Source organism: Cyclopterus lumpus, chromosome 4, assembly GCF_009769545.1.
Source record: "Cyclopterus lumpus isolate fCycLum1 chromosome 4, fCycLum1.pri, whole genome shotgun sequence".
Classification (NCBI taxonomy): Eukaryota; Metazoa; Chordata; class Actinopteri; order Perciformes; family Cyclopteridae; genus Cyclopterus; species Cyclopterus lumpus.
The window spans coordinates 26,596,372-26,614,924 of NC_046969.1; the positions used below are offsets into that span (position 1 = coordinate 26,596,372).

Here is an 18,553-nt window from a genome sequence, read left to right on the forward strand (position 1 = left end):
TTAAACACTTAAAGACTTCACTAAACCTTTTAATATTTGTATTTAAACACTTAAACACTTCACTGAACCTTTTAATATTTGTATTTAAACACTTAAAGACTTCACTAAACCTTTTAATATTTGTATTTAAACACTTCACTGAACCTTTTAATATTTGTATTTAAGCACTTAAAGACTTCACTGAACCTTTTAATATTTGTATTTAAACCCTTAAACACTTCACTGAACCTTTTAATATTTGTATTTAAACCCTTAAACACTTCACTGAACCTTTTAATATTTGTATTTAAACCCTTAAACACTTCACTGAACCTTTTAATATTTGTATTTAAACCCTTAAACACTTCACTGAACCTTTTAATATTTGTATTTAAACCCTTAAACACTTCACTGAACCTTTTAATATTTGTATTTAAACCCTTAAACACTTCACTGAACCTTTTAATATTTGTATTTAAACCCTTAAACACTTCACTGAACCTTTTAATATTTGTATTTAAACCCTTAAACACTTCACTGAACCTTTTAATATTTGTATTTAAACCCTTAAACACTTCACTGAACCTTTTAATATTTGTATTTAAACCCTTAAACACTTCACTGAACCTTTTAATATTTGTATTTAAACCCTTAAACACTTCACTGAACCTTTTAATATTTGTATTTAAACCCTTAAACACTTCACTGAACCTTTTAATATTTGTATTTAAACCCTTAAACACTTCACTGAACCTTTTAATATTTGTATTTAAACCCTTAAACACTTCACTGAACCTTTTAATATTTGTATTTAAACCCTTAAACACTTCACTGAACCTTTTAATATTTGTATTTAAGCACTTAAACACTTCACTGAACCTTTTAATCCACATTGAACCAAGTCGCTCTGAGTCAGCGGCGTCTTGTGCTTCTCTGCGCCGCGGCGTGTAAACAAGAAGTCCGCCATGTCTCCAGACGCTCGCGGACCTTCAGTCCGCCGGTTGTTGTCGTTGGGACTTCCGGCTACACTTCCTGGTTGGGTCACGTGCGGCTTTAGGGAAAGGGGCGCGCGCGCCTGTTTGAACGCCCGGTGAAAACGGAAGTTAGAGAAGGCGAAAGACCCGGCGTTTCCGGTTGGACGTTCGTTTGACTAGTTATATATATACACTTTAAACTTCTCAAGCGTATACATTTTAATGGGCGCACCCTTCAGTTATGATCTTTTACATGTATTTATTATTATTATTATTATTTTTTTAATATTAAAAGTAAATAAAGTGGTTGGTTCTGTGAAGTTGTGACGTGTTTCGTAGACCGGAACTGGCCAAACGTTTTTGATTGCGGGACATATATACACATATGTATATATATATATATATATATATATATATATATATATATATATATATATATATATATATATATATATATACATATAAATATACATATATATACACATATATACATATACATGCACATATATATACATATATATATACATGTAAATATACATATATATACACATATATACATATACATACACATATATATATATACATATAAATATACATATATATATACACATATATACATATACATACACATATATATATACATATATATATATACATATATACACATATATACATATACATACACATATATATACACATATATACATGTAAATATACATATATATACACATATATACATAAATATATATATATATATATATATATATATATATATATATATATATATATATATATACATATACATATACATATATATATATAACATCAGTCCCAAACTTCTCACTGGCAAGTGTTCGATGTTTAGTGTCTCATAGTATCTGTAAAATTAAACAATGTTCTCATTCCTCAACGTTCCTGACATGTTCAGCTCTCTCTCTCTTCCGTCTTTTCATTTCCACGATGTTCATGTTCATCTGATCGATCGAGGTGAATGTTTTCATCCACTAGTAATCATGAAGGTTGACTCGTTGGTCACAACGGCAGCGCCCTCTAGTGATCCATTGATTAATTGCAGCCAAGTGTTCAAAGGAGACTCCTCTCAATAGTGAGGCCATGTTGTTTTTATTTACAAAGAAACTATGAATACATTCATTTATTACAAATATTTACACATATTACAAACAAAGCGCCCCCTGCTCATTAAAACTGGTACAAGTAATCAATATACCAAACAATCAATCAGCTTAATATATGAAGCAGAAACAATAAAAAGAAAGCTCTTTGGAGATAAAACAGGAAGTCTCAGACTCTCTGAAGCAGGAGGAGGAAGAGGAAGAGGAGGAGGAGGAGGAGGAGGAGGAGGAGGTGTTTTTAAACCTAGAAACAGAAGTCTCCATCCAGCCGTTCCCCTCTGAACACCAGCGGGCCTCAGATGCACACCGACAGCAGCTTCAATATCGCGTCCCTGAAAAGTAATTCACATGAAATCAGACCTCCGCACGCCGTCTAGATTCTAAACTCTGACGTAAAATCGATGGCGTTTAAATAACAAACCTCACAAACGGGATGTACGACAGGCTGTACCTGCAGACAACAACAACAACAACAACAAACACATGTTCACGTCACAGATCAATAATCAGCTGGGACTCAAAGCTCTGGGAGGAAACGCAGCTCACCAGGCGAACGACAACACCTGCAGGATGACGAACAACAGAGCGAGGCCGAAGTTCTTCCACTGAAAGAAGAATTTAATGAAGAGAAACCGGACTGTCAATCAACACTGCTCCTGCATCCGTCGGGTGTGACTCACTCACCCAGAAGACGGCGCAGAGGGTCAACACGAGGCACGTCTGCGGGACAAAAGGCGATTAGTCGTGGTCGTGTTTTAATCCTAATCAAAACCCCGGGAGAGACGGAGGGGGACGTACGATCATCAGGGTGGTGGCCAGGGCTCGTGTTTTATCACACATCCTCTTCACTTGCTTCATGGGCCCCATCAGGAACATGGTGCTGTTGGACAGAACAGAGTAAACACCTTCAAAGCGTCTTCAATGGCGACGCTAACCACTTAAAGAAAGGTGACGCGTGTAAGTTGTGGTCAAAGATTTAAATGTTCAGGAAGCAAAATAAGTCTGAAAAATACGATGATACTCATGATATGAGTGCTTTTTATATCTTCTACCCGCTAATGGTTCAAATAAAAGGTCCTTCAAGTGTTCGTGAAGTTTATTCACCTCAGAGGAAAATGATCCGTTGAGTGACAGCGTGTTAAAATAGCCTGTCAGTAAGAAGAGGACGGAGTCGTCTCGGTGGACGTTATGAAGCCTTAAGTTCAGAGTTTATGGTGGTCGCCATCTTGTTTTCTTTGCAACCAGTGAAGAGGAAGTGAGCGTATTGAGGACTGAGGAGGAGTGACGTAGAGACCTGTCAATCTCCTGTCAATCTCCTAGTCCCGTCCTAAAGTATAGCATGTCTCTTTCCCAATGTAAGTCTATGGGGGAAAGTATTTTTGGGCCCTGTGGCATCACGTGACAGACCAGGAAGTTGGAATTTCAATATTTAGCCACAATGTAATAATAATAATAATAATAATAATAATAATAATGCATTTTATTTATAAAGCACTTTTCATTCAAAAAGTGGTCAAATGTAAAACTATTCTGATGGTGAAACAAAAATACGAGTTGTTTTGTTCTCGTTTCTACTTTAGATTTAATGTAATAAACAGGCCGGTTAGTGTCACGTGACCCGCAGGTGACCCCCCCCCCCACCACGTGGCCAGATATCACACGTTGCACCTTTCTAAAATAAAACCATCACAACTTCGATGCCCAGCTGGCCTCTTGCTGATTGGTTGTCGGGTATCCGCGCTCACCTGAACAGAGTGCACAGGTTCCCAAACGTGTAGAAAACGATGAAGAGGATGATCCCGATCTTCGGGAGGAAGAGCAGACACACTCCCTGCAAACACGGACACGTGACGTCATCTCTAATAACAATAGACATGCTTTAAATACAATGAATCACACCTTCAACATTCCTCAGAGCCTGAACAACCGGTCCGGCCACGAGCGCCTCTTCCTTGTTGCCGTGGAGCCTTAAATCTGAGTTGTATTATTATTATTATTAATAATAATATATTAATATAGCCTTACCAACACCGCGCACACGCCCCCCACCACGAAGCACGCGACGAACCCCTTCATGCGCGTGCCCCAGCCGAGAGTCGAGGCTTCGTTCACGGTCTGCGGAGGCACAGCGGACATTATTGATTTATCGATTATTGGCTCAGATTGAGCGGCGCGCGGCCGGAAGTCTGTCTTTACCTGAGCGACGGTCCGGTTCTCTGCGCGCGCCTCTTCGCCGCTCAACACCGACTTCAGTTTGTCCATGCTGCGGGTCCTCTGGAGGCTGCCAGGTGAAGTGAGTCCCGGAGCGCGAGGTTCCCCTTCCAGGTGTGAGCGGATGGACAACCACGTGTCACGTGACTGGCTGCTGCCGGGTGGATGCTTCAGGTGAGTTACCTGCTGCTGCCGGGTGGATGCTTCAGGTGAGTTACCTGCTGCTGCCTGGTGGATGCTTCAGGTGAGTTACCTGCTGCTGCCTGGTGGATGCTTCAGGTGAGTTACCTGCTGCTGCCAGGTGGATGCTTCAGGTGAGTTACCTGCTGCTGCCGGGTGGATGCTTCAGGTGAGTTACCTGCTGCTGCCAGGTGGATGCTTCAGGTGAGTTACCTGCTGCTGCCTGGTGGATGCTTCAGGTGAGTTACCTGCTGCTGCCTGGTGGATGCTTCAGGTGAGTTACCTGCTGCCAGGTGGATGCTTCAGGTGAGTTACCTGCTGCCAGGTGGATGCTTCAGGTGAGTTACCTGCTGCTGCCAGGTGGATGCTTCAGGTGAGTTACCTGCTGCCTGGTGGATGCTTCAGGTGAGTTACCTGCTGCTGCCGGGTGGATGCTTCAGGTGAGTTACCTGCTGCTGCCTGGTGGATGCTTCAGGTGAGTTACCTGCTGCCTGGTGGATGCTTCAGGTGAGTTACCTGCTGCTGCCAGGTGGATGCTTCAGGTGAGTTACCTGCTGCCTGGTGGATGCTTCAGGTGAGTTACCTGCTGCTGCCGGGTGGATGCTTCAGGTGAGTTACCTGCTGCTGCCTGGTGGATGCTTCAGGTGAGTTACCTGCTACCTGGTGGATGCTTCAGGTGAGTTACCTGCTGCCGGGTGGATGCTTCAGGTGAGTTACCTGCTGCTGCCTGGTGGATGCTTCAGGTGAGTTACCTGCTGCCTGGTGGATGCTTCAGGTGAATTACCTGCTGCCTGGTGGATGCTTCAGGTGAGTTACCTGCTGCCTGGTGGATGCTTCAGGTGAGTTACCTGCTGCCTGGTGGATGCTTCAGGTGAGTTACCTGCTGCCTGGTGGATGCTTCAGGTGAGTTACCTGCTGCCTGGTGGATGCTTCAGGTGAGTTACCTGCTGCTGCCTGGTGGATGCTTCAGGTGAGTTACCTGCTGCCAGGTGGATGCTTCAGGTGAGTTACCTGCTGCCAGGTGGATGCTTCAGGTGAGTTACCTGCTGCTGCCTGGTGGATGCTTCAGGTGAGTTACCTGCTGCTGCCTGGTGGATGCTTCAGGTGAGTTACCTGCTGCCTGGTGGATGCTTCAGGTGAGTTACCTGCTGCCGGGTGGATGCTTCAGGTGAGTTACCTGCTGCCTGGTGGATGCTTCAGGTGAGTTACCTGCTGCTGCCTGGTGGATGCTTCAGGTGAGTTACCTGCTGCCTGGTGGATGCTTCAGGTGAGTTACCTGCTGCTGCCAGGTGGATGCTTCAGGTGAGTTACCTGCTGCCTGGTGGATGCTTCAGGTGAGTTACCTGCTGCTGCCGGGTGGATGCTTCAGGTGAGTTACCTGCTGCTGCCTGGTGGATGCTTCAGGTGAGTTACCTGCTGCCTGGTGGATGCTTCAGGTGAGTTACCTGCTGCTGCCAGGTGGATGCTTCAGGTGAGTTACCTGCTGCCTGGTGGATGCTTCAGGTGAGTTACCTGCTGCTGCCGGGTGGATGCTTCAGGTGAGTTACCTGCTGCTGCCTGGTGGATGCTTCAGGTGAGTTACCTGCTACCTGGTGGATGCTTCAGGTGAGTTACCTGCTGCCGGGTGGATGCTTCAGGTGAGTTACCTGCTGCTGCCTGGTGGATGCTTCAGGTGAGTTACCTGCTGCCTGGTGGATGCTTCAGGTGAATTACCTGCTGCCTGGTGGATGCTTCAGGTGAGTTACCTGCTGCCTGGTGGATGCTTCAGGTGAGTTACCTGCTGCCTGGTGGATGCTTCAGGTGAGTTACCTGCTGCCTGGTGGATGCTTCAGGTGAGTTACCTGCTGCCTGGTGGATGCTTCAGGTGAGTTACCTGCTGCCAGGTGGATGCTTCAGGTGAGTTACCTGCTGCCAGGTGGATGCTTCAGGTGAGTTACCTGCTGCCAGGTGGATGCTTCAGGTGTGTCGCACCTGAGGAGCGGCGCAGACGTCTGGATCTATTTTTAATTTTTTGACCTCATCCACTTGAATTCATTTACAGGGAAAAAAATCTCTAAAATGAACCATTGATTACAATCCAGCCTGGTGCATTTGTATTTATTTTATGTATTTAGTTTTTGTGTATTTCCTTTTTTAATAATATTTTATAAATATTATATATATATATATATATATATATATATATATATATATATATATATTAACTTTATGAGGGGGAGAAATAATAAAGATTATAAGGGATAAAGTCGAGCTTTCAGAGCTACAGTTCCATGCAGAAAAAAAAGTAATCAGAAGATTCTTTTCCTTTTTTTTATTTTGAGAATGTCGACATGTGAACAAGCGAATAAATCAAACTCAGCATTAGTTTGTGTAAAATAAAATATTCAGGATCAATGTGATGGGATATCATCACTATTGGAATGATTTAAAGTTTATGTGATTAAATGTGATTTTACAGATGAAGGACACATTTTGGTTATAGTCTCTCAAGAGAAGGTCATGAAAAGTGTTATGAAAGTGTTATGAAAGTGTTATTATAAACACTGAAGACATTTAACCACGCTGAATAAATACAGTAACAAAAAAGACTATATTTATATATTTAAATAACAATATAATCACAGTATAATCTGTAATAATAGTTTAAAATAGCAAAATCTAAGCATTTCATTTTGTATTTTTGGCAATTTGGATGTCTCAAAAAAATTATGAAACCAAAAATACACTTAACAGATTTAAAGTTACTACGAGGAACTTTAACTTAGTGGTGGTTATGGCGCCCCCTGTGGAGTAAAGTGGTAGTGTCTCTAAGCACCAGGGTTCCTTTAGGAAAGCTCTCATTTTAATGCAGCAGGGTCTGACGGTCTGCTCCTTTCAGTCCTGGTTCTGGTTCTCCCGTGTCCCCCTTCCCTCCTGGGTCCTGGGTCTCCAGCAGAGAGGAGGAGGAGATGCTGCTGCTGCCGGGAGCTGAGCTCTCCTCCTCCCTCCGGAGCTACAGGTAAAGCCAGATATAGGTCTGACCCCGGTGGACTGGTCTCTGCTGGATCTGGGTCTTAACAGGACCAGGACTAAACTGAGGTCATATATGACCTCAGTTTAGTCCTGGTCCTCTATATGACCTCAGTTCAGTCCTGGTCCTCTATAGACCTGTTTAGTCTTGGTCCTCTATATGACCTCAGTTCAGTCCTGGTCCTCTATAGACCTGTTTAGTCTTGGTCCTCTATAGACCTCAGTTTAGTCCTGGTCTTCTATAGATCTCAGTTTAGTCCTGGTCCTCTATATGACCTCAGTTCAGTCCTGGTCCTCTATAGACCTGTTTAGTCTTGGTCCTCTATATGACCTCAGTTCAGTCCTGGTCCTCTATAGACCTGTTTAGTCTTGGTCCTCTATAGACCTCAGTTTAGTCCTGGTCTTCTATAGATCTCAGTTTAGTCCTGGTCCTCTATATGACCTCAGTTCAGTCCTGGTCCTCTATAGACCTGTTTAGTCTTGGTCCTCTATATGACCTCAGTCTAGTCCTGGTCCTCTATAGACCTCAGTTTAGTCCTGGTCCTCTATATGACCTCGGTCCGGACTGAGACTGGTTCTGGACCAGTTAAAAGTCCCCCACAGTAACTTTAAAGTTGTGCATTAAGTAGAACCAGGTGCTCTGGATGATGGTTCCACCAGGACCAAAAGAAAAGCATGCAATCCGTAACAAGTGGACACGCATACGCTCGTGTTCACTTGTGTGTGCACGATTAATGACACAAAGGATATGAAAGTATGAACCAGTAAAGTGAATATCAATGAGCGTGAGGCCAAAGGCTTCACAGCTGATTCAATAAGGATTAAATAATAAAAAGGCAGCGAGTCGATTATCAAGCAAAGCGTCCAGAAGACATTTCCTCGTCCCGTTGGGTCCACACGCTCACAAAGATATCTGTAGATATCTATATCATTGAGTCACAATGTGGTCCTTCTTCATAAGATCTCATCCTCTGACTCTGGATCCCGGTCTCTGGACTTCAGGAGACCCATTTCCATCGGGGGAGTCCTCCTCAACCTGGAGCGCACCGCACTGCGGAGAGACGAGCAGACGCGTTTCTACCTCAACTCAAATGTAAATGACAATAACAAATATCTTTAAATAAAAAATAAACTGAAACAAAGGTTTTATTTTTAGCTCCGATAAATAAATCCAGAAAAAAAGGGTTCCGTCGACCAGAGAAACCGAACACCGACGTTCCACCAGGTGGCGCTCTGCTACGATGTGCAGTCTGGTTCAATAGAATAAAATAATTAGAACATGATTTAAATATCGTAGCGGATCAAATGTCTTGTTCTGGCCTGACGTGAACCGACGAGGCCGGAGAACCCAAAGGACCCTTTGAGCCCAACCTCTTTATCAAAGGTCACTTTGGGTCTCCTGTTTTATTCTGAATCTCGCCTTCACGTCCCTGGGTTTGGGTTTGGGTAGAACCTTTCACCAATGATTCTAGGTAGAACCCTTTATGTTGGGTTCTCGGTAGAACCCTCTGGAAGGTTTTCAGGTGGAAAATGTATGAAAGATTGTTCCTTCCTATGGGGACAAGAAAAAGAACCCTTTCTGGTTCTAGTCAGCACCTTTTATTTCTGAGTTTGTTCCTAAATCCAGAACCTTAACTTCCCGGTGCTTCCAACTCAAGGTTCTCTATCTGTAGATGTTCCACATGAACAAACTGAATGTGATACAAACTGAATCTGGCGGGTCTCACCAGCTAACGGTGCAGTAGATGGCGCTCACGAGCAGCATGGCGAAGGCGAGGTGCCAGGAGAAACACATGGTGACGAACATCACGTTGTCGTGGTCACCGAGGTCCCACTCGGGGCTTCTCGGGGGGTACAGCACGAACCCGATCTGCAGCCGAAGACAAGCGAGAACGTTTTGTGTTGGCGCGTCGACGCCCACCAACCAGCAACTGACCACGCCCCCCCCGGTTCTTACCTGCCAGAACCAGCTGCCCTGCAGGAGGGTCAGGGTGCAGCGCAGCAGCTCCAGGGCCGCGTTCCCCCGGTGGAAGACCTCCAGGAACGCCACGAGGGCCCCGCCGAAGACGGCGAAGAGAAGCAGATGGTGCACGTGGACGTCCAGCACGCTCCTGCCGTGGAGGTGGAAGAAGAACAGGAACCCTGCAGGAGCACCACATGCAGGAGTTCCATCAGAACCGGGTCCTCGTGAGCCCTCTTTAGGGCAACGGGTCTCCTTTGATGTGGCGCTCTGACATTAATAGTTCTTTACCTCTTAGAGAAGATCACTTATTGTTTGAGGAATGAGGGTGAAATCATTTGACACGGTCTGCCGTCCCTTCTGGGATTGGTTCATCCTGACCCTCGGTACAAGACTCACATGGTTTCATGGTCATTGTTGTTTATTTGAGTTTAAGTTGTTTGTTTGTGGTCTTGTTGACTTTGTTCTGTGTATTTTATCATTTAATGTGTTCGTCCTTAAAAAAGGTAAATAAAATATTCTTAATATACAATATGAAAGGATAAACTGTATGTTATAAATGCAACAAAAAACAACTTAGTTTAAGTAACTTTGTTAGTGACGTAGATGGACACCAACAATAGTGAGAAGGTTACTACACAGTTCAAGTAGCTAAATGTCATGGACCGACCCAAACATTGTTACTATAGTGTAACAATGTTGTAACAATGTTGTAACAATAGTGTTACATAATATCCAGTTTGTGATGTATGCAATAATGCATCAACAATAACCCCGTCGTGTGGATAAGGGGGAACATGATGTCTTAAACGACTCTCACCCTCATTAAAGAAAGCGACCGCCAGCATCAGCCGGTCCAGAGCCAGCGGCGCGGCGTCCGCGGTGTGGACGACTAAAGACACGGCGGCCGCCAGCCCGAAGAACAGGTACATGGTGGCGTGCTGCCAGTTCATCAGCTGTTCCCAGTGCTTCTCTGAGGAGTCGTACAGATGGAGCCTCGGACCGTCGTCTGCAAACTGCTCCGCCAGCATCCCTGAAGGTGGAGTGAAACTTCACCACTTCATCACTGACATTAAGAGTTATTGTGTTATAGGGTCAAAACATGACCTCATAGATATCACATGAAACTTCACCACTTCATCACTCACATTAAGAGTTATTGTGTTATAGGGTCAAAACATGACCTCATAGATATCACATGAAACTTCACCACTTCATCACTCACATTAAGAGTTATTGTGTTATAGGGTCAGAACATGACCTCATAGATATCACATGAAACTTCACCACTTCATCACTCACATTAAGAGTTATTGTGTTATAGGGTCAAAACATGACCTCATAGATATCACATGAAACTTCACCACTTCATCACTCACATTAAGAGTTATTGTGTTATAGGGTCAAAACATGACCTCATAGATATCACATGAAACTTCACCACTTCATCACTCACATTAAGAGTTATTGTGTTATAGAGTCAAAACATGACCTCATAGATATCACATGAAACTTCACCACTTCATCACTCACATTAAGAGGAGTTATTGTATTACAAGTGTTCTGTTATGTGTAAATATGCAAATGAAGCATAATGTAATGGTGACTTTTAGTGAATTTAGGAGAAATCTACAGACACAAACAGACATAGTAGTAAAATAAATGTCTTATTTCCTCTAGAATGAAAGAATAAAATCTGGTGGTAATTAAGAGCCTTAATTAAAGAGTGAGATCTGGATTCACGAGCAGTTTTAAAGCATTTATGAATCAGCTGTTTGCGTGAAACCCGCTCACCCACAAATGAGAAGAAGAGAACGACGGCGCTCTCCACGACCTCCAGGCGGCGCTGTGAGGTTCTGCTGGCCAGGCGGGTGGAACCGAGGTTCTTGCTCCTGCGGGAGGCGCGCCACAGCGAGTACTTCCCCGTCCACCAGACGCCCGCCACCAGGAAGAAGCTCCCGGGCAGCGCGTGGCCCTGGAAGCTGCCCATCGCTCCTCTGGAACCCTCTGGAACCCTCTGGAACCCTCTGGGACCCTCTGGAACCCTCTGGGACCCTCTGGAACACAGGCAGAGGGTATATGAGTGGATGAATGTTTATTCTACCTCAAAACAAACGACAACAGCTTTATTCTCCTCTATATTACAGCAACAGCTTTTCTTTGAAATGCATCAAAATAAACAAGATCAGTTCAGACAACTTGCAGAGAGATGTGCAGCATTTAGAAAGAAAGAAACGAGAAGAGAAAAGTATAGAGGCAATTAAGTTAAAGGGCATACTCAGCCATAACCATAATTAGTGTGTGTGAGTGAGTGTGTGTGTGAGTGAGTGTGTGTGTGAGTGAGTGAGTGTGTGAGTGAGTGAGTGTGTGAGTGAGTGAGTGTGGTGTGAGTGAGTGTGTGTGAGTGTGAGTGTGTGTGTGTGAGTGAGTGTGTGTGGTGTGAGTGTGTGTGTGTGAGTGAGTGTGAGTGTGTGTGTGTGAGTGAGTGTGTGTGGTGTGAGTGTGTGTGTGTGAGTGAGTGTGTGTGGTGTGAGTGTGTGTGGTGTGAGTGTGTGTGTGTGAGTGAGTGTGTGTGGTGTGAGTGTGTGTGTGTGTGTGTGAGTGTGTGTGGTGTGAGTGTGTGTGTGTGAGTGAGTGTGTGTGTGTGAGTGTGTGTGTGTGAGTGAGTGTGTGTGGTGTGAGTGTGTGTGTGTGAGTGAGTGTGTGTGGTGTGAGTGTTTGTGTGTGAGTGAGTGTGTGTGTGTGAGTGAGTGTGTGTGGTGTGAGTGTGTGTGTGTGAGTGAGTGTGTGTGTGTGTGTGAGTGTGTGTGTGTGTGGTGTGAGTGTGTGTGTGTGTGTGTGTGAGTGTGTGGTGTGAGTGTGTGTGGTGTGGTGTGAGTGTGTGTGAGTGAGTGAGTGTGTGTGGTGTGGTGTGAGTGTGTGTGTGTGTGTGTGTGAGTGTGTGGTGTGAGTGTGTGTGGTGTGGTGTGAGTGAGTGTGTGTGAGTGAGTGAGTGTGTGTGGTGTGAGTGTGTGTGTGTGTGAGGTGTGAGTGTGTGTGGTGAGTGAGTGTGTGTGTGTGAGTGAGTGAGTGAGTGTGTGTGGTGTGAGTGTGTGTGGTGTGAGTGTGTGTGTGTGTGGTGTGAGTGAGTGAGTGAGTGAGTGTGTGTGTGTGTGAGTGAGTGTGTGTGGTGTGTGTGTGTGTGTGTGTGTGGTGTGAGTGTGTGTGTGTGTGGTGTGAGTGTGTGTGAGTGAATGAGTGAGTGTGTGTGGTGTGAGTGTGTGTGGTGTGAGTGTGTGTGTGTGTGTGTGTGTGTGTGTGTGTGTGTGAGTGTGTGTGTGTGTGGTGTGTGTGTGTGTGTGTGTGTGGTGTGAGTGTGTGTGTGTGTGGTGTGAGTGTGTGTGAGTGAATGAGTGAGTGTGTGTGGTGTGAGTGTGTGTGGTGTGTGTGTGTGTGTGTGTGTGTGTGTGTGTGAGTGTGTGAGTGTGAGTGAGTGAGTGTGTGTGGTGTGAGTGTGTGTGTGAGTGTGTGTGTGTGGTGTGGTGTGAGTGTGAGTGTGGTGTGAGTGTGAGTGAGTGAGTGAGTGTGTGTGGTGTGAGTGTGTGTGTGAGTGTGTGTGTGAGTGTGTGTGTGGTGTGAGTGTGTGTGTGAGTGTGTGTGTGTGTGAGTGTGTGTGTGTGTGAGTGTGGTGTGAGTGTGTGTGAGTGAGTGAGTGTGTGTGGTGTGAGTGTGTGTGTGAGTGTGTGTGTGTGTGAGTGTGTGTGTGAGTGAGTGTGTGTGTGTGGTGTGAGTGTGTGTGAGTGAGTGAGTGAGTGTGTGTGGTGTGAGTGTGTGTGTGAGTGTGTGAGTGTGTGTGTGTGTGTGTGTGTGAGTGTGTGAGTGAGTGTGTGTATATATAATTTCTTTTTAAATAATAACCTAATTATTGTCCATTAATCAGAATCAGAATATATTAGGTAGAAATAAAAAGAGCTGTGACATAAACGTGACATTAACAGAATAAAAGTCCCCTGAAATAAATTAAATGATCCTTTTGACTAAATAATATAATAATATTTATTTACTATTTCAAGTGTATTGACTAGTTTATGTATGTATACCGTCCTATAATCATAATCCAAACAACAGAGCAGCTGATTGATGCTCGTGTCTGTGGCTGCAGACCAGAGCGTCATCACCTGCTGCTGTTTATTCCCTCAAGGGAGTAAAACAAGAGAAAAGATCAAAAGCAAACTCTCTCTTCCTGCTGCGCTTCCTTTCATCCATTGTGGGTCGCATGGTTTCACTGTAAATATGAAATAAAGAGTAGAACCGAGCTTCATTAACCTGCTTATTGACCACGGCATCCGTAGTGAGCACAATAATAATAATAATAATAATAATCTTTTGTGATGGAGATGACGGACCACAAAGCGAACCTTTCGAGGGAAGAGCTCGTCTGTGTCATGTGACCTCTCCAGACTGAGGGAAACACTTCAGTCGCTCGCCATGGCAACCACTCCCTATCTCGACCCTTCAGCGTTTGTCTGGTTAATCAACGACAACATCCGTGTCCTGATTCAACCCCCACTTCATCATTCAGTTTATCATAAACATTCATCATCACATAAAGGAACACTTCATCATTCAGTTTATCATAAACATTCATCATCATCACATAAAGGAACTCTTCATCATTCAGTTTATCATAAACATTCATCATCATCACATAAAGGAACTCTTCATCATTCAGTTTATCATAAACATTCATCATCACATAAAGGAACACTTCATCATTCAGTTTATCATAAACATTCATCATCATCACATAAAGGAACTCTTCATCATTCAGTTTATCATAAACATTCATCATCACATAAAGGAACTCTTCATCATTCAGTTTATCATAAACATTCATCATCATCACATAAAGGAACTCTTCATCATTCAGTTTATCATAAACATTCATCATCAACACATAAAGGAACTCTTCATCATTCAGTTTATCATAAACATTTATCATCAACACATAAAGGAACACTTCATCATTCAGTTTATCATAAACATTCATCATCAACACATAAAGGAACTCTTCATCATTCAGTTTATCATAAACATTCATCATCATCACATAAAGGAACTCTTCATCATTCAGTTTATCATAAACATTCATCATCACATAAAGGAACTCTTCATCATTCAGTTTATCATAAACATTCATCATCACATAAAGGAACTCTTCATCATTCAGTTTATCATAAACATTCATCATCATCATCACATAAAGGAACTCTTCATCATTCAGTTTATCATAAACATTCATCATCATCATCACATAAAGGAACACTTCATCATTCAGTTCATCATAAACATTCATCATCATCACATAAAGGAACTCTTCATCATTCAGTTTATCATAAACATTCATCATCATCACATAAAGGAACTCTTCATCATTCAGTTTATCATAAACATTCATCATCAACACATAAAGGAACACTTCATCATTCAGTTTATCATAAACATTCATCATCAACACATAAAGGAACTCTTCATCATTCAGTTTATCATAAACATTCATCATCAACACATAAAGGAACTCTTCATCATTCAGTTTATCATAAACATTCATCATCATCACATAAAGGAACTCTTCATCATTCAGTTTATCATAAACATTCATCATCATATAAAGGAACTCTTCATCATTCAGTTTATCATAAACATTCATCATCACATAAAGGAACTCTTCATCATTCAGTTTATCATAAACATTCATCATCATCACATAAAGGAACTCTTCATCATCCAGTTTATCATAAACATTCATCATCACATAAAGGAACTCTTCATCATCCAGTTTATCATAAACATTCATCATCACATAAAGGAACTCTTCATCATTCAGTTTATCATAAACATTCATCATCAACACATAAAGGAACTCTTCATCATCCAGTTTATCATAAACATTCATCATCACATAAAGGAACTCTTCATCATCCAGTTTATCATAAACATTCATCATCACATAAAGGAACTCTTCATCATTCAGTTTATCATAAACATTCATCATCATCATCACATAAAGGAACTCTTCATCATCCAGTTTATCATAAACATTCATCATCATCACATAAAGGAACTCTTCATCATTCAGTTTATCATAAACATTCATCATCACATAAAGGAACTCTTCATCATTCAGTTTATCATAAACATTCATCATCATCATCACATAAAGGAACTCTTCATCATTCAGTTTATCATAAACATTCATCATCACATAAAGGAACTCTTCATCATTCAGTTTATCATAAACATTCATCATCATCACATAAAGGAACTCTTCATCATTCAGTTTATCATAAACATTCATCATCATCACATAAAGGAACTCTTCATCATTCAGTTTATCATAAACATTCATCATCATCACATAAAGGAACTCTTCATCATTCAGTTTATCATAAACATTAACTATATTCATGTATTCATATATATGGAGATGTGAATACTATATTCATGTATTCATATATAAGTAGATGTGAATACTATATTCACGTATTCATATATAAGTAGATGTGAATACTATATTCATGTATTCATATATGTGTAGATGTGAATACTATATTCATGTATTCATATATAAGTAGATGTGAATACTATATTCATGTATTCATATATATGTAGATGTGAATACTATATTCATGTATTCATATATGTGTATATGTGAATACTATATTCATGTATTCATATATAAGTAGATGTGAATACTATATTCATGTATTCATATATATGTAGATGTGAATACTATATTCATGTATTCATATATAAGTAGATGTGAATACTATATTCATGTATTCATATATAAGTAGATATGAATACTATATTCATGTATTCATATATAAGTAGATGTGAATACTATATTCATGTATTCATATATACGTAGATGTGACTACTATATTCATGTATTCATATATACGTAGATGTGACTACTATATTCATGTATTCATATATAAGTAGATGTGACTACTATATTCATGTATTCATATATAAGTAGATGTGAATACTATATTCATGTATTCATATATAAGTAGATGTGAATACTATATTCATGTATTCATATATATGTAGATGTGATGTATTCATATATAAGTAGATGTGAATACTATATTCATGTATTCATATATAAGTAGATGTGAATAATATATTCATGTATTCATATATATGGAGATGTGAATACTATATTCATGTATTCATATATAAGTAGATGTGACTACTATATTCATGTATTCATATATAAGTAGATGTGAATACTATATTCATGTATTCATATATAAGTAGATGTGAATACTATATTCATGTATTCATATATATGTAGATGTGAATACTATATTCATGTATTCATATATATGGAGATGTGAATACTATATTCATGTATTCATATATAAGTAGATGTGAATACTATATTCATGTATTCATATATATGTAGATGTGAATACTATATTCATGTATTCATATATATGGAGATTTGAATACTATATTCATGTATTCATATATAAGTAGATGTGAATACTATATTCATGTATTCATATATAAGTAGATGTGAATACTATATTCATGTATTCATATATAAGTAGATGTGAATACTATATTCATGTATTTATATATGTGTAGATGTGAATACTATATTCATGTATTCATATATAAGTAGATGTGAATACTATATTCATGTATTCATATATAAGTAGATGTGAATACTATATTCATGTATTCATATATATGGAGATGTGAATACTATATTCATGTATTCATATATAAGTAGATGTGACTACTATATTCATGTATTCATATATATGGAGATGTGAATACTATATTCATGTATTCATATATATGGAGATGTGAATACTATATTCATGTATTCATATAAATGTAGATGTGATGTATTCATATATAAGTAGATGTGAATACTATATTCATGTATTCATATATAAGTAGATGTGAATACTATATTCATGTATTCATATATATGTAGATGTGAATACTATATTCATGTATTCATATATAAGTAGATGTGAATACTATATTCATGTATTCATATATATGGAGATGTGAATACTATATTCATGTATTCATATATAAGTAGATGTGACTACTATATTCATGTATTCATATATATGGAGATGTGAATACTATATTCATGTATTCATATATATGGAGATGTGAATACTATATTCATGTATTCATATATAAGTAGATGTGAATACTATATTCATGTATTCATATATATGGAGATGTGAATACTATATTCATGTATTCATATATAAGTAGATGTGAATACTATATTCATGTATTCATATATAAGTAGATGTGAATACTATATTCATGTATTCATATATAAGTAGATGTGAATACTATATTCATGTATTCATATACATGGAGATGTGAATACTATATTCATGTATTCATATATAAGTAGATGTGACTACTATATTCATGTATTCATATATAAGTAGATGTGAATACTATATTCATGTATTCATATATATGTAGATGTGAATACTATATTCATGTATTCATATATATGGAGATGTGAATACTATATTCATGTATTCATATATAAGTAGATGTGAATACTATATTCATGTATTCATATATATGTAGATGTGAATACTATATTCATGTATTCATATATATGTAGATGTGAATACTATATTCATGTATTCATATATAAGTACTAAACAGGACACAGTAGAACTAGTGGAAAGAAAGAAAAGTGGGGGTCTTACCGAAGTATGTTTGTCTCTGTAGATGAAAAACTGCACCAGTAGTAGTACTAGTGGTAGTACTAGTAGTAGTAGTAGTAGTAGTAGTAGTACTAGTGGTAGTACCAAGTACTAGTGGTAGTACTTGTAGAAGTACTTTAGTATATTAAGCCAGACGAATCAAAGCATCTTCTCTTTCTGATCACCCAATCCAGATATTTCCTCTGATCCTCAGTTGGACTTGAAGTAAACAGCAGCTCTCTGAGTCCTCCGGGTCCGGGTTCGGTTCCGGGCTGCCTCCAGACCTCCAGACCTCCAGACCTCCAGATCTCCAGACCTCCAGACCTTCTTTTTGTATTTTATTTGTTATCCACATTTTTC

General features: G+C 40.2%; 3 protein-coding genes across 7 annotated transcripts in view; all 3 read right to left on the bottom strand.

The window, feature by feature from the left end:
- Window positions 1-1,030, bottom strand: part of chd1l (chromodomain helicase DNA binding protein 1-like) — a 23,754-nt gene extending 22,724 nt beyond the window's left edge. For 2 of the 4 annotated variants that reach the window (XM_034530709.1, XM_034530710.1), the window contains exon 1: window positions 859-1,030. In XM_034530709.1, coding sequence (XP_034386600.1) covers window positions 859-946 — 88 coding nt within the window. In that variant the 5' untranslated portion in view covers window positions 947-1,030. The remainder of the gene's footprint in view (window positions 1-858) is intronic. The other 2 variants (XM_034530708.1, XM_034530711.1) reach the window with 1 other exon arrangement.
- Window positions 1,031-2,035: 1,005 nt separating this feature from the next.
- Window positions 2,036-4,433, bottom strand: sft2d2a (SFT2 domain containing 2a). The gene is made up of 8 exons (XM_034530712.1): window positions 4,283-4,433; window positions 4,112-4,201; window positions 3,832-3,917; window positions 2,885-2,966; window positions 2,771-2,806; window positions 2,633-2,691; window positions 2,508-2,537; window positions 2,036-2,418 (listed from the first exon to the last, which is right to left on the bottom strand). The coding sequence occupies exons 1-8, from the start codon at window positions 4,346-4,348 to the stop codon at window positions 2,382-2,384; spliced, it is 486 nt and encodes a 161-aa protein (XP_034386603.1). The 5' UTR covers window positions 4,349-4,433; the 3' UTR covers window positions 2,036-2,381.
- A 3,508-nt stretch (window positions 4,434-7,941) lies between these two features.
- Window positions 7,942-18,553, bottom strand: tmem45a (transmembrane protein 45a). 2 transcript variants are annotated; one of them, XM_034531772.1, is made up of 6 exons: window positions 18,197-18,553; window positions 11,241-11,503; window positions 10,267-10,479; window positions 9,444-9,628; window positions 9,214-9,356; window positions 7,942-8,537 (listed from the first exon to the last, which is right to left on the bottom strand). In XM_034531772.1, the coding sequence occupies exons 2-6, from the start codon at window positions 11,434-11,436 to the stop codon at window positions 8,441-8,443; spliced, it is 834 nt and encodes a 277-aa protein (XP_034387663.1). In that variant the 5' UTR covers window positions 11,437-11,503; window positions 18,197-18,553; the 3' UTR covers window positions 7,942-8,440. The 2 variants fall into 2 exon arrangements, with proteins under 2 accessions (XP_034387663.1, XP_034387664.1); XM_034531773.1 differs by lacking the exon at window positions 18,197-18,553 and having other exon boundaries at window positions 11,241-11,800.